This window comes from Chiloscyllium plagiosum, chromosome 37 (genome assembly GCF_004010195.1).
Source record: "Chiloscyllium plagiosum isolate BGI_BamShark_2017 chromosome 37, ASM401019v2, whole genome shotgun sequence".
Classification (NCBI taxonomy): Eukaryota; Metazoa; Chordata; class Chondrichthyes; order Orectolobiformes; family Hemiscylliidae; genus Chiloscyllium; species Chiloscyllium plagiosum.
Window position 1 is genome coordinate 14,472,842 of NC_057746.1, and position 13,731 is coordinate 14,486,572.

A 13,731-nucleotide genomic window follows, 5' to 3' on the forward strand; every position below is an offset into this window, starting at 1 on the left:
GACCACTGTGTAACATCTGCCTGCCTAACGAAGAACAGGGGGCCCATGCAGTCATTGGGCTCTGCTGACGCCTCAGCTGAATGTATGGACATATGATTGATAAATGTACAGACCTGTATATACAAATGATAAATTCTGATCTCTGTATGCAAATGTTTACATATGTATGGCATGACCAACTGTACAGACCATCAAATTATTTTATGAATAAAGTATATTTTTAAAATAAAAAAAAATTTGGAAAGTGAAGGATTGATTAGGGAGAGTCACCATGGCATTGTGCATGGTAAATCGTGTCTCACTAACTTCACTGAATTTTAAAAGAGGTAACAAAGAGGATTGGTGAAGGCAGAGGGATGAACGTGATCTATATGGACTTCAGTAAGGTGTTCAACAAGGTTCCACATGCAGACTGGTTAGTAAGGTTAGATGACATGGAATCCAGGGAGAGCTAGCCATCTAGATACAGAAGTGGCTCAAAGGTAGGAGATAGAGGGTGGTGATGGAAGATTGCGTTTCAGACTGGAGGCCTGTGACTAGCAGTGTGCCACAAGGATTGGTGCTGGGTCCACTGCTTTTTGTCATTTAAACAAACGATTTGGATTAGAACATAAGAGATATGGTTAGTAAGTCTGCAGATGATACCAAAAATAGTGGTGTCGGGGACAATGAAGAAGATTATCTCCGAGTACAACTGGACCTGATCAGATGGGCCAGTGGGTTAAGGAATGGCAGATGGAGTTTAGAAAGGCATTTTAGAAAGGCAAATCTGCGCAGGACTTGCACACTTAATGGAAAGGGCCTGGGGAGTGTTGCTGAACAAAGAGACCTTGAAGTGCAGGTTCATAGCTCCTTGAAAGTAGAGTTGCAGATAGACAGGATAGTGAAGAAATTGTTCGGTATGCTTACCTTTATTGGTCAGTGCATTGAGTGTAGGAGCTGAGAGGTCATGTTGTGGCTGTACGGGACAGTGTAAGGTATGCCATGTTTGGAAACTTGAGTTGATTGCTGGTCTCCCTGCTATAGGAATGTTATTGTGAGACTTGAAAGGGTTCAGAAAAGATTTACAAGGATGTTGCCAGGGTTGGAGGGTTTGAGCTCTAGGGAAGAGGCTGAATAGGCTGGGGCCATTTTCTCTGGAGCGTCGGAAGCTTTGGGGTGACCTTATAGAAGTTGAGAAATCATGAGGGGCATGGATAGGGTGAATAGCCAAGGTCTCTTCCCCAGCGTAGTGGAGTCCAAAACTAGAGGGCATAGGTTTAGGGTGAGAGGGGAAAGATTTAAAAGAGTCCTGAGGAGCAACTTTGTCATGCAGAGGGTGGTGTGCATATGGAATGAGCTTCCAGAGAAGTGACTGGTACAATTACAACATTTAAAAGGCATATGAATAGGAAGGGTTTGGGGATATGGGCCAAATGTTGGCAAAGGGGTCTCCATGGATTTCTGATATCTGGTTTATGAGCTAATTTGGAATCATTGAGATTTGAAACATGGAAAATAGAAGCAAGAGGAGGCCATTCAGCCCTTCAAGCCTACTGCTCCATTCAGTATGATCATGGGTGATCGTCTAATCTTATTCCCACTATCTCCCCAAACACATTGATCCCTTTAACCCTACAAACTACATCTGTCTCTTTTTGAAAACATTCAACGTTTTGGGCTCCCATTTGTATCCTGTGGCAGAGAATTCGACAGGTTCATCACTGTCTGGGTGAAGAAGTTTCTCGCTGAAAATGTGTTGCTGGAAAAGCGCAGCAGGTCAGGTCATATCCAGCAACACATTTTCAGCTCTGATCTCCAGCATCTGCAGACCTCACTTTCTCCTTGAAGAAGTTTCTCCCCAAGCTATATGTCAGTGAAGTCATGTCTAAGATATTTTAAAACAAAGTTCAGAGGAGCAATGGACAGAATAGATGTGAAGAACCTGTCCTTTTGTTACAAGGGTTAAGAACCAAATTGACCAAGTCCTTTTTTAGCCGCACAATATTCTGACCTGAGGGCGCTGATGGTATAGTGGTAGTATCCATACCTCTGAACCAGGGGAGCCTGTATTCAAGTTCCTTCTCTGGAGGTATATAATAACATTGCCAAGTGGTTTGATTAGGAAAATGTCTAAAAATGTAGCTCTTTCCTTTGTAATTGTTTAGACAGTTTTATAAATGATCACGCAATCTGATTGGGAAAGATAGGGAGCTGTAAACACGCTGCAGATTGCAAACATCCAGGAAATTCTTGGTCTTGTTCAAACAGCCTAGCCTCGCTCTCACGCACACTCTCACTCTGTCTCTCTCCCTCAGGGTGATATCCAACAGCTGCTGATATCTTCGGACCCCCGGGCGGCCTATGACTATTGCCAGCACTACAGCCCAGACTGCGGCACCCCGCTCCCGGATTACCCCCAGAGTCAGGAACCCAGTGCCAAGGAGTATGTAAGTGTGCATGAGAGAGCCTTTCCTCGCCACCCACCTCATCTCTTGAAGAAAGGTGGGGGGAGGGGGAGGAAGAAGGAGAAACAGATGATGGGAGGGAATGGGGGAACGGGAAATGGGGGTGTGAAGGTGGACGATGTGAAGTAAGAGATTGCTGGCTGCAGTGGCATAGCTGGGTTAGCAATGCTCAGAGTTTTGGGTTCAAATCCCAGTGCTGCGCTAACCACTCACAAAATCGTGTCGTGGAATTAAGTGAGGTATTTCGTGCAAACTCATCCCTGGGTGAGGGAATCGTTGTGATGTGATTTTCCTGGGATAATGGCCAACAAGAACTGACGTTCGGGTGAGAATGCCTCCGAGTCAAATTTGTAGGAAGAGTCAACGCATGTGTTTTTTTTTTGCTTTGCTTCTGCTGTTTTGCTAAGGGCTCTCTACCCTTTGGGTTCACGGGAAAGATCCTGTCTGCTCTCCCTCTGCCACCTTAAAACAAGCTGGGGAGGGTGAGGGCTCAGCTGGTCTGCTGCCCTCATAGACAGTTTAACCTTTGTAATTAGCTGACCTGGATGCCACTTAACAGTGGCTGAGATTAATGAGCAAGGGCCAGGCCAGTGAACTTGCTGGCAACTAACAATTGGAAATTTTGGGCTCTCTCTCTCTCCTGCCTTGGGAGCTTCTACATTAATGTGATGGAGTCCCGTCAGTCTGCCCTTGGTCGAGGCTGGGTAACACCCGCATTTCGAGGGGTTGAGGGCTGGTTGGTTTGGAAGGTGGTGGGATCTCTATTGTGTGATGAAATGAGTGATGCTTGTCCATGATGTTCTAACAGTCTAACCAGTTCTGACACTGTTCTCAGCTCCTCCAAGCCGACGTTCATCTCTGCACTGGTCAGTTTAGCTCCCCTAACTTGTCTAAACCTCATTGTCCAATCAGTGCCCAGTTGTTTCTGTCATGCCAATAGGCACAATTTGATCTCAATGGCAATGATGGAGGGGGGATGGAGTTTAAGTGGTGTGGGGAGGCAGTGGGGTGACACTGGTCTTTCCAAGTCCTACTGTAGGTCTTGAGCACAAAAAAAAAACATAGATTGACATTCTGGTACTGAGAGAGTGCTACATTGTCACAGGACTGGATAAGGTAGTCAACCAAGAGCCTTCTTTCTAGATCCTAGGGACTATCTGGAGGATGAGCAGGGGTTATCTCAGATATCCTGGACAATATTTATCCCTCAAATAATGTCAACAAAACAAAAAGGAAGTGGCTAATGGTTGAGTCACCTTTTCAGTTGTGTGATTTTTCTCTCCCTTAAAGCTCTCCTGGTTATGACTCTTTAAGACAACTCTTAATTGGGCCACAATCATAGGTTGGTGGACTGTATTCAGCATGACTCCTGTGTCATGTCCTGTAGACCAATTCCCTTAATACTGAAACTGTCCCACTCTGTGTTTGCACACAGCTGGGCCTGGGGCATGGAACTCTTTCCCAAGTTCATTTGACTATGCAGTCTTGGGAAGCACCACCACTTTCTGGTCCTCCTTGGCTTGAGGGGGATCAAGTCTGTTCACATGGCAGTACTGTGTGTATGTCCATGTTATGGTGGTTGTTGTGGGGTGGGGTTCGATGAAGCTCCACTTTTTTGATCACTAACAGGTCTTAACTTGACCTCCTGAGCTTGGAGACTTGGGTGAGAGAAAAGTCACTTTGATCAAATGTGAAGAGGAGTGAGGCAAAGCTCCCCAAACACGAGGCGTGACAGAACAGATCTCAATGTGTTGACCAATTACAACAGAATAGTCAGTTGGGAGGGGGACAACAGTGAAGGCTCCCCTGCTGCATCCCCAATTCCCAACCCAGTTTGAGGCCTGCAAAGGTTTGGTTGCTCTGCTAAACTGACAGAGATGAACACAGCCCCACTGCACGCAAATGCCAGACCTTGAATGTGTGCCGCTTGTTAATTAAATAGTATTGAGAAGCAATACACACCTATGGCCAGTCTGTGATTACGCACGGCAAATTAAGAGATTCCTCTTTCATGATTTTTGTTCATGTTCTTTCCACCCATCCCCACTTCCCTCAGATTCCCCACTGCCTTCTCTCCACATCTATGATGGACCCTGTGGAAGGGACTGTGCTGTTGGGATAGGCTTGTGAACCTGAGGGTGAGGCCCCTGTGGTGATAGAATTTCATGCGGTTCTTCCATCATTTGGAATTTTATCATCAGCCAGATCCAGTCAGGAGATTCCATGCCAATCTATGCTTTGCTTCTCCTCTCAATGCATCTTTAGCAAGAGCCAGCTCTTGATCTGCTAAAGATGATTCCCAGGAGCACCCTGACCAATCACTTCACTCAACAGTTCCTCCAAGACCCATTGTGATCCCTTATAGACCAATAAATACCACCATTTGACATGACCATCACCACCATCAATACCCTGGCGTATTTACCATTTGCCAAAAACACAACTGGACAAGCAATATACAGACTGTGACTCCAAGAGCAGGTCTGAGGCGAGGAGTCATGCCTTAGATAACTCATCCCTGACTTCCCAGAGCCTGTCCATCATCCACAAGCACAAGTCAGGAGTGTGATGGAATACTCACCAATTATCTGGATTGGCGCAGTCAAACACGCAAGAAGCTTAACATCACCTAGGACAAAGTAAACCTGCTTGACTGGCACCACATCCACAAATATTCACTCCCTCTACCACTGATGCACAGAGGCAGCAGTGTGCACCATCCATAAGATGCACTGCAGCAATTCACCAAAGCCTCTTTTGCCAGCACCTTGTAACCCCTGTCTTTTAGATGGACAAGGGCAGCAGATACAGGAAACACCAGAACTTGCAAGTTCCCCTCCTAGTTGGACACCACCCTGACTTGAAAACATTCCTTCACCATGGTTAGATCAAAATACTGGCATTCCCTCTCTCACAGCATTCTTGGTGTAGCTACACTCAATGATAATGGCTGTTTAAAAGCCAGATCCCCCCCGCCATGCCCAACTTTTCTGGAAGATTAGAGATGAGCAATAACTAGGAGAATAGGAACAGGAATAGGTCATTCAGCCTGTTCTGCCATTCAATGAGATCATTGCTGATCTGTGGCCTAAGTCTATATGCCTGCCTTTGCCCCACATACCTTAATATCTTTGCTTAACAATGAACAACTGATTTAACTTCAACTGCCATTTATGGAAGAGTTTCAAATATCTTTCCTAGTAGAGTGCTGACTATCATCTCTCCTGAATAGTCTGGCCCTAATTCTCAGTCTCAGTCCCTAGTTCTACAATCCCCAAGTAGAGGAAATAGTTTATCTTTATTTACCCTCTCTCTTCCTGTTAATATCTTGAAGACTTCAATTATATCACTATTTAACCTTCTAAATTCTAGAGAAAATTTGTGTAATCTCTCCTTTATCTTAAGCCCTGAAGTCCAGGTAATATTCTTGTGAACTTATGTTGTACTCCCTCCAAGGCCAATGTATCCTTCTTAAAGTATGGTGGCCAGATCTGCTCCCAATATTCCAAGTGAGGTGTCCACAACCTCTGAAAGGATACATTAACCTAAAAGGCATCAATTCTGGTGCAGCCCTCGGTGACCTCTCACGTACAGTATGTAAGTAGAGATGTCAGATGAAAGGTGTACAGTCCGTGTGGACCAAGTGGTTATCATATCCTTTAGGGTAATGAGAGACTTGGTCAGTGTCTCACTCCGTGTAGAGACACCCTCTAGTCTTGCTCTTTGTGGCTTTGTATGAGGTATCCAAAATTTATCTGTTATCACCGAACATGAACAGAAATTTGTGCCAATCTCTTAATTTATTCTTTAACAATTCTGCTGTTTTTATGTTTTTTCTCTCTTGCTGTCTTTGTCATTCATAGTACTATGACGAAGATTACCAGTATTATGACTATTACGATGAGTTTCAGACTTTAGTACCGCCCACCATGCCAGTGCCTGAGGGAGCTGTTGGAAAGCCTGATTCGGGGCAGGTACAAAGAGGAGGGCATTGGGCCAGGCATGTGCCAGTGTGTGTATGTGTGTCCGTGTCCATCTGTCCAAAGTGTTATGTACCCAGAGTTACCTACTGTTAGCATCTGCTTTACCATCATTGCTTGCCTTGATTGATTGCCTTCATGTTTTAGAGTTTGAGCCGAGCACTGGGGCGCAATATTCATGAGATATTTTCTTTGGTTTTGTCAGGGTGGAGAGGTGGGGGTATGAAATTGGAAATGGGTGTGGCAGACAGATGGTCAGTGTGTGAGAGACACCGACACAAATGGGTGGTAAGAGAATACAGGAGAGCGAGACTGAGACATTGAAACATAGAATAAAAACAAAGTACCATGGATGATGGAAATCTGAACAAACACAGAGTGCAGGAGAAATTTGGCAGTTTTCGCAGCATCCATGGGGATAGGAACAGAGTTAACACTTTGAGTCAGGTACGACCCTCTTCAGGATACAAAGATAGAAAATGGGAGCAGGCCAATCAGCCCTTTGAGCTTGCTCTGCCATTCATTATGATGAAGGTTGATCATCCAACTCATTACCCTGTTCCTTTCTCCCACTACACCTTGATCCCTAAGGTGGCATGGTGGCTCAGTGGTTAGCACTGCTGCCTCACAGCGCCAGGGACCTGGGTTCAATTCCCACCTTAGGTGACTGACTGGAGTTTGCACCTTCTCCTTGTGTCTCCTCTGGGTGCCCCAGTTTCAGTGCACAGGCCAGGTGAATTGGTGTGCTAAATTGCACCATTGTGTTGGGTGCATTAGTCAGAGGGAAATATAGGGTAGGGGAATGGCTCTGGGTGGGTTACTCTTTGGAGAGTCGGTGTGGACTTGTTGGGCCAAATGGCCTGTTTCCACTCTGTAGGTAATCTAATCTAAACAGTTGAAGACTGAGACAGTTTGAATGTATATGAGTGGAGGGCAGGAATAGAGCTTTGTTCGCTTAGACCAGGATTGGCATTGGAGGTAATGCCACGTCATGGGAAAGGAGGACTCAAATCCATTTAATCAATGTACGGTGTAAAGCCCCTGAACAGTAATGCAATACTATCAAAGATAGGAAGAAAGGTAAGGAGAGATATAAAAGGCTAGATCAAATGAAATTGGAAACGGATAGAAGATATTCGCCTCCTATGGTTCCCACCTCTCTCTCAAAGGTAGGATGGGGTGATTGATGACTCGGGTTTAGTAATAGCAACTGTCTTATCAATATTGGGAACTGGTGCTCGTGTTACAAGGTCGTGGAAAGGGAGTTATTCGGGAGTCTGTCATTAGCTGCCATGTATTGCATCATTTCATTTCATGCCATTGGTCATGCCCATTCTGTATGTGTCTCTCTCTCTCTCTCTCTCATCTCTTCCATGGCTTCCACCATTCCATTTTCTCACCATCACCAATTCTGCAGAAAGGGAAAACCAATGGGCGGAAGCAGGCGAAGCCGAAAGCTGAGGCTGCCCAGAGAAAGGCGCCCTTGCCGAAGCCTGCCTCCGTCAAGCTGGCCACAGCCGCCACCCGGAACTCTGCCGTCAGGTTCAGTGTCGCTGCCACCAACAAGGCTGCCACCAACAAGGCTGGCATCACAAGAATCCCTCAGAAGAGCCGGCTAAATGGTTTTCAACAGGTAGAACCACAACCATCAAGAAAGGTTTGGGGGGAGCGGGTGTGGATTATCCTGATCTTTCCTCTCCAGCCACTGTGGAAAGAATCTGGATAATCACCCCATCCCTACCATCACCTCTCTCTCTCCATTCTCATCCGCTCATTCACTCCATGTCTCGCTCCACCTTGCTTTGCCGGCACCCCATTATCTCAGCGATAATGGCCTCTTCATGGCACCGCTTTCCTTTCTCCCTTCTTCCCTTTCCCCTGTTTTGTCCTCCCGTTTCTGGGGGGCGCTCCCGCTGCCGCTAATGCACTCTTCTCCCCGTTACGATGCGGTTGTAGGATCCAACAGACCCCGCTCTCTATGAGGAGGAGATCTCCGTTGAGAACATCCCAGCCAGACAGGACTACGGTGAGGTGGCAGTCACAGAAGAGCTCCCGCAAATCGTTGAGGCTGATGTGACCAAGGTAACACAGCTGTTCTCCCATATCTTGCTCGCCATTGACTCGGTGTGGCACGGTGGGAAATTGAGCTGATGAACCAGTCTGGTTGAGGTTTTTGGTGGTGATGCTTGTGGATGGGGCATGCTACCTTCCCTCATTTGCAGCTTCAAATCTTTTGTTGAAAACCCAAAAAACTTGATCCATTGGCTCCAATTAAACCACGTTACTCTAATGTCACCCACAGAGGAGCTCTGTGATAATATGCCGCAGACCCAGGCTAATCATTTGGGTACACAGGTTCAAATCCCTTCACAGCAGCTAGTTGAATGTAATTTTAGTTTGTAAAAAATGGAATTGAAACTCTAGTCAATGGTAGCTATCATTGATTGCTGTAAAACCACATTTGGTTCACTCATGCCCTTTTCGGGAAGTAAATCTACTTTAATTTTAAACCTAAATATGACTCCAAACCAGGCATTGAAGGTGACTCGTAACCATCCTCTGAAATGGCTGAGCAAGCCACTCAGTTCAAGGGCAATTAGGGCAAGAAATTTTGGCTTTGCTCGTGGTGCCTAACTCACATGGAACCATAGCCTGTTGCCGGACGCAGTTTCCTGTCAGGCATGGCTGAACAGGAGACTGTCCTGCATTTAGTGCCTGCCATTGACACAGTTGAAGGATTTGCAAACTGATTGACTGACTTGGTTGGCTCTGTTGCGAATGCACCTCCCTTGGCCATCAAGTCTTACATTGGGACTTGGACCCCAAGCGACTGGCTCAGAGGTAAGGACATTACCTCGCATGGCCCCTGTTCCAACTCACCTGTTCCATCCTGCCCCATGATCAGACAAATTTGTGTTTATTTAATCCTTGGTGCAGGGAGACTACAGTCAGGCAATGGGTGTTTTTGATTCTCTAGACACATTCAAGCCGTGAAGCTAAAGATAGATGGATAATAAACTTTGAGTTGTGTGCCATCACAGAAGTGGCCTTCCCTCCATAGGGTGGGGGAAATGCCAGCAGATTGCTAGTTACCTATGGTTCAGGACCATTGGATTTGCTTTTTGAAGTCAAATGAGAAGTTGTCTATTTGTCAACTGATGGCGATTCCTGGCACAATGCCACCTTTTGGAGATGGGCCTGGGTGAGGTGACTAACTGGTTTCCCTGCTCCGATCCTCTCTCCACTTGGCCCGCTTGCATTTCCAGTGGCCTCATAGCCCCCATTTTCACGACTGCAAAGTGAGATTATTATTTATGTTTTGGAAGTGGAGATGCTGGTGGGTGGGCAGGTTAATCTGCTTTTGGTCACCTCCTGCTCTGGTGCCACGATCTTGGTACTGTCGGACAGGCTGGAGAGAATGTGGGGGGCAGAATGTAAAGAGTGGACCAGCTGAGGAAAGCCAAGTGTGGGCAAAGCTGGGTAAGTGGGAGGGTGAGTGTTGGAAGGTGGAATAGTCAGAGCTCACGACCTGCTTACCACTGCTTTTGAGGGCTTTACTATCAGATATTCAGCCAAGTGATGAGAATTCGCCAGATATTTCTCAAAACCATGCCCACTTTCCCCATGTGGCAACTGAGCTCTGAGATATCCTCCTGAAATTCCAGAGAGCTGGTCAGGACTAAGCTGAACATCACAGGAGAAACCTATTCACCAGATTAAAAACAAAAATAGGCTTTGGCAAGCTTGCAGGCGGAAATATCCTTTGAGAGGTTTCCCCATTGATTGCTAATGATACTCAGTTGGAAGTGCATTGGTTCTGAGATTAGTTGAGTTTGATGCTGCAGTCTGCTCTTCACACAATCTTTCAGTCAGCACAAGTTCCTGCTCGCTGGCTTCTTTCTCCCTCTAGGTATTTCACGGAAAGGTTCCTTTAGCTGGAGTGGGATTGCTTGACGTTTGTTCGTTCCCAAAATCCACACTCACTGCCAGTGTCAGTCAACCCATCAGAAAAGAGTGAGACACTGAGAATCATTTGATGCCGAGGAAGAGTCAGACAAAAACTCCAGGATTCATTTTTTAATCATCCTGCACCAATTAATATAAATCACTCTCAGGACAGGGATAACACTTGGTTAGATACAAGCTCCCTCTACTCATTTAAACAAAAGTAAAGCTCTCTCGACACTTTTAAACTGAAAGTAAAGATTCCTCAACATCAGACCCATCAAAAACTCCCAGAACAGTTACAACACGGGGCTAGATACAGAGTAAAGCTACCTCTACTCTTTTAAACTGAAATTAAAGCTCCCACAACACTATCAGGACAGGTACAGCATAGTGTTAGATACAGAGTTAAGCTCTCTTTATTACTTTAAAGTTCTCTGGACATTGCCCCATCAAACACTGACAGGACACATACAGCATGGCATTAAATGGAGAGAATTCTGGGTAATCCAAGATGGAGGATGGGAAAAATTTCTGGCTGTAAGAGCTGCTCCTTTTTTTTGAGGTATTTTAGGTGTTGGAGGTGATTTCCTCGAATTCCAGGAGCAGCAATTATTGTTATATATACTGTTGCATTGTTTTGGAACTTTAGAAAAAAACGAGAGAGAACCTGCACAGTTACCGCCTTTGCTGTTTGAATTTTGTATCACTGGACATCGGAGTGGATCTGGGAAAATTAACAGACAGTGAAATTCACAACTAATCTTGGAGGAACTGTTGGACGAAGTTCACAGCACAGAATCAGTTAAATTAGTTGTTGTTATAGGTCTGTCCAAGAGAAAGGCTGCAGTAGTGAGTATAGTGGATTCTTTCTTGATTATATGTTTTTGGAGATATGTCTCTTGATTAAACTTAAAATATAAGCCATAGCTATTAATTTAACCTGGGCAGTGTTTGTCGAGAAATAAGATGGTGTTATTTTCTGGGTCTGTCGATTGTGAAGGAGCAAAAATGGCCTTTGCAGTGATATGTACTTCTTGTCAGATGTGGGAGTTTAAAGAGAGTTTAAGGGTTACTGCGGATTATGTCTGCCATAAATGCTGCTGGATGCGAATCTTATCAGATCGAGCGGATCGGTTGGAGAGACAGATAGAAGCGATGAGGAATTTGCAACAGCAACAGTATGTGATGATGGCAGTTATAGGAAGGGGGGAAAGTCTCAGATACAGTCACATAGATGGGTTAACTCCAGGAAGGGTAAGAGAGGTAGGCAGCTAGTGCAGGAGTCTTTTGTGGATATACCCATTTCAAACAGGTATGCTGTTTTGGAAAATGCAGGAGGTGATGGATTCTCAGGGGAACATAGCATGAACAGCCAAGTTTCTGGTGTTGAGACTGGCTCTAATGCAACGACGGGTACGTTGGCTTCCAAGAGATCAATTGTGTTAGGGGATTCTGTAGTCAGAGGTACAGACAGACGTTTCTGTGGCCAGCAGAGATAAAGCAGAATGGTGTGTTGTTTCCCTGGTGCCAGGATCAAGGATGTCTCAGAGAGGGTGCAGAATGTTCTCACGGGGGACAGAGGTCCAGCAAGAGGTCATTGTCCACATTGGAACCAACGACATAGGAAGGGAAAAGGTTGAGACTCTGAAGGGAGATTATAGACAGTTAGGCAGAACTTTAAAAAGGAGGTCCTCAAGGGTAGTAATACCTGGATTACTCCCAGTGCTACGAGCTAGTGAGGGCAGGAATAGGAGGATACAGCAGATGAATGCATGGCTGAGGAGCTGGAATATGGGAGAAGGATTCGCATTTTTGGATCACTGGAATCTCTTTTGGGGTAGAAGTGACCTGTACAAGAAGGACCGATTGTACTTAAATTGGAAGGGGACTAATATACTGGCAGGGAAATTTGCTAGAACTGCTTGGGAGGATTTAAACTAGTAAGGTCTGGCAGCTTAATTTTCCAGGATACAAATGCTACAGGAAGGATTGAAAGGGAGGCAAGAGAGGAGGGGGAGTGGCATTTTTGATAAGGTATAGCATTACAGCTGTGCTGAGGGAGGATATTCCTGGAAATACATCCAGGGAAGTTATTTGGGTGGAACTGAGAAATAAGAAAGGGATGATCACCTTATTGGGACTGTATTGTAGAGCCCCCAATAGTCAGAGGGAACTTGAGAAACAAACTGGTAAGGAGATCTCAGCTATCTGTAAGAATAATAGGGTAATTAGGGTAGGGGATTTTAACTTTCCAAATATCGACTGGGACTGCCATAGTGTTAAAGGTTTAGATGGAGAGGAATTTCTTAAGTGTGTACAAGACAATTTTCTATTCAGTATGTGGATGCACTTACCAGAGAAGGTACAAAACTTGACTTACACTTGGGAAATAAGGCAGGGCAGGTGACTGAGGTTTCAGTGGGGGAGCACTTTGGAGCCAGCGACCATAATTCTATTCGTTTCAAAATAGTGATGGAAAAGGATAGACCAGATCTAAAAGAAAAGTTCTAAGTTGGAGAAAGGCCAATTTTGACGGTGTTAGGCAAGAACTTTCGAAAGCTGATTGGAGGCAGATGTTCGCAGGTAAAGGGACGGCTGGAAAATGGGAAGCCTTCAGAAATGAGATAACAAGAATCCAGAGAAAGTATATTCCTGTCATGGTGAAGGGGAAGGCTGGTAGGTATAGGGAATGCTGGATGACTAAAGAAATTGAGGGTTTGGTTAAGAAATAAAGGAAGCATATGTCAGGTATAGACGGGATAGATAGAGTGAATCCTTAGAAGAGTATAAAGAAAGTAGGAGTATACTTAAGAGGGAAATCAGGAGGGCAAAACGGGGACATGAGATAGCTTTGGCAACTTGAATTAAGGAGAATCCAAAGGGCTTTTACAAATATACTAAGGACAAAAGGGTAACTAGGGAGAGAATAGGGCCCCTCAAAGATCAGCAAGGCGGCCTTTGTGTGGAGCCACAGAAAATGGGGGAGATCCTTAATGAATATTTTGCATCAGTATTTACTGTGGAAAAGCATATGGAAGATATAGACTGTAGGGAAATAGATGGTGACATCTTGCAAAATGTCCAGATTACAGAGGATTACAGAGAGGATTACCTGAGAACTCTGTGGGAAGCTGGAGAAGTGATTGCTGGGCCTCTTGCTGAGATATTTGTATCATTGCTGTGGTTCTGTTCGCCGAGCTGGAAGTTTTTGTTGCAAACGTTTCGTCCCCTGTCTAGGTGACATCCTCAGTGCTTGGGAGCCTCCTGTGAAGCGCTTCTGTGGTGTTTCCTCCGGCATTTATAGTGGCCTGTCCCTGCCACTTCCGGTTGTCAGTTTCAGCTGTCCGCAGTAGTGG

General features: G+C 45.3%; 1 protein-coding gene across 1 annotated transcript in view; it reads left to right on the top strand.

Annotated features, from left to right (window-relative positions):
- LOC122541220 (collagen alpha-1(V) chain-like) overlaps nucleotides 1-13,731 on the top strand; it is a 249,088-nt gene that overhangs the window by 86,881 nt on the left and 148,476 nt on the right. Inside the window, exons 4-6 of the mRNA XM_043677844.1 lie at nucleotides 2,256-2,429; nucleotides 7,845-8,060; nucleotides 8,384-8,509. Of these exons, the coding sequence (XP_043533779.1) occupies nucleotides 2,256-2,429; nucleotides 7,845-8,060; nucleotides 8,384-8,509 (516 nt within the window). The remainder of the gene's footprint in view (nucleotides 1-2,255; nucleotides 2,430-7,844; nucleotides 8,061-8,383; nucleotides 8,510-13,731) is intronic.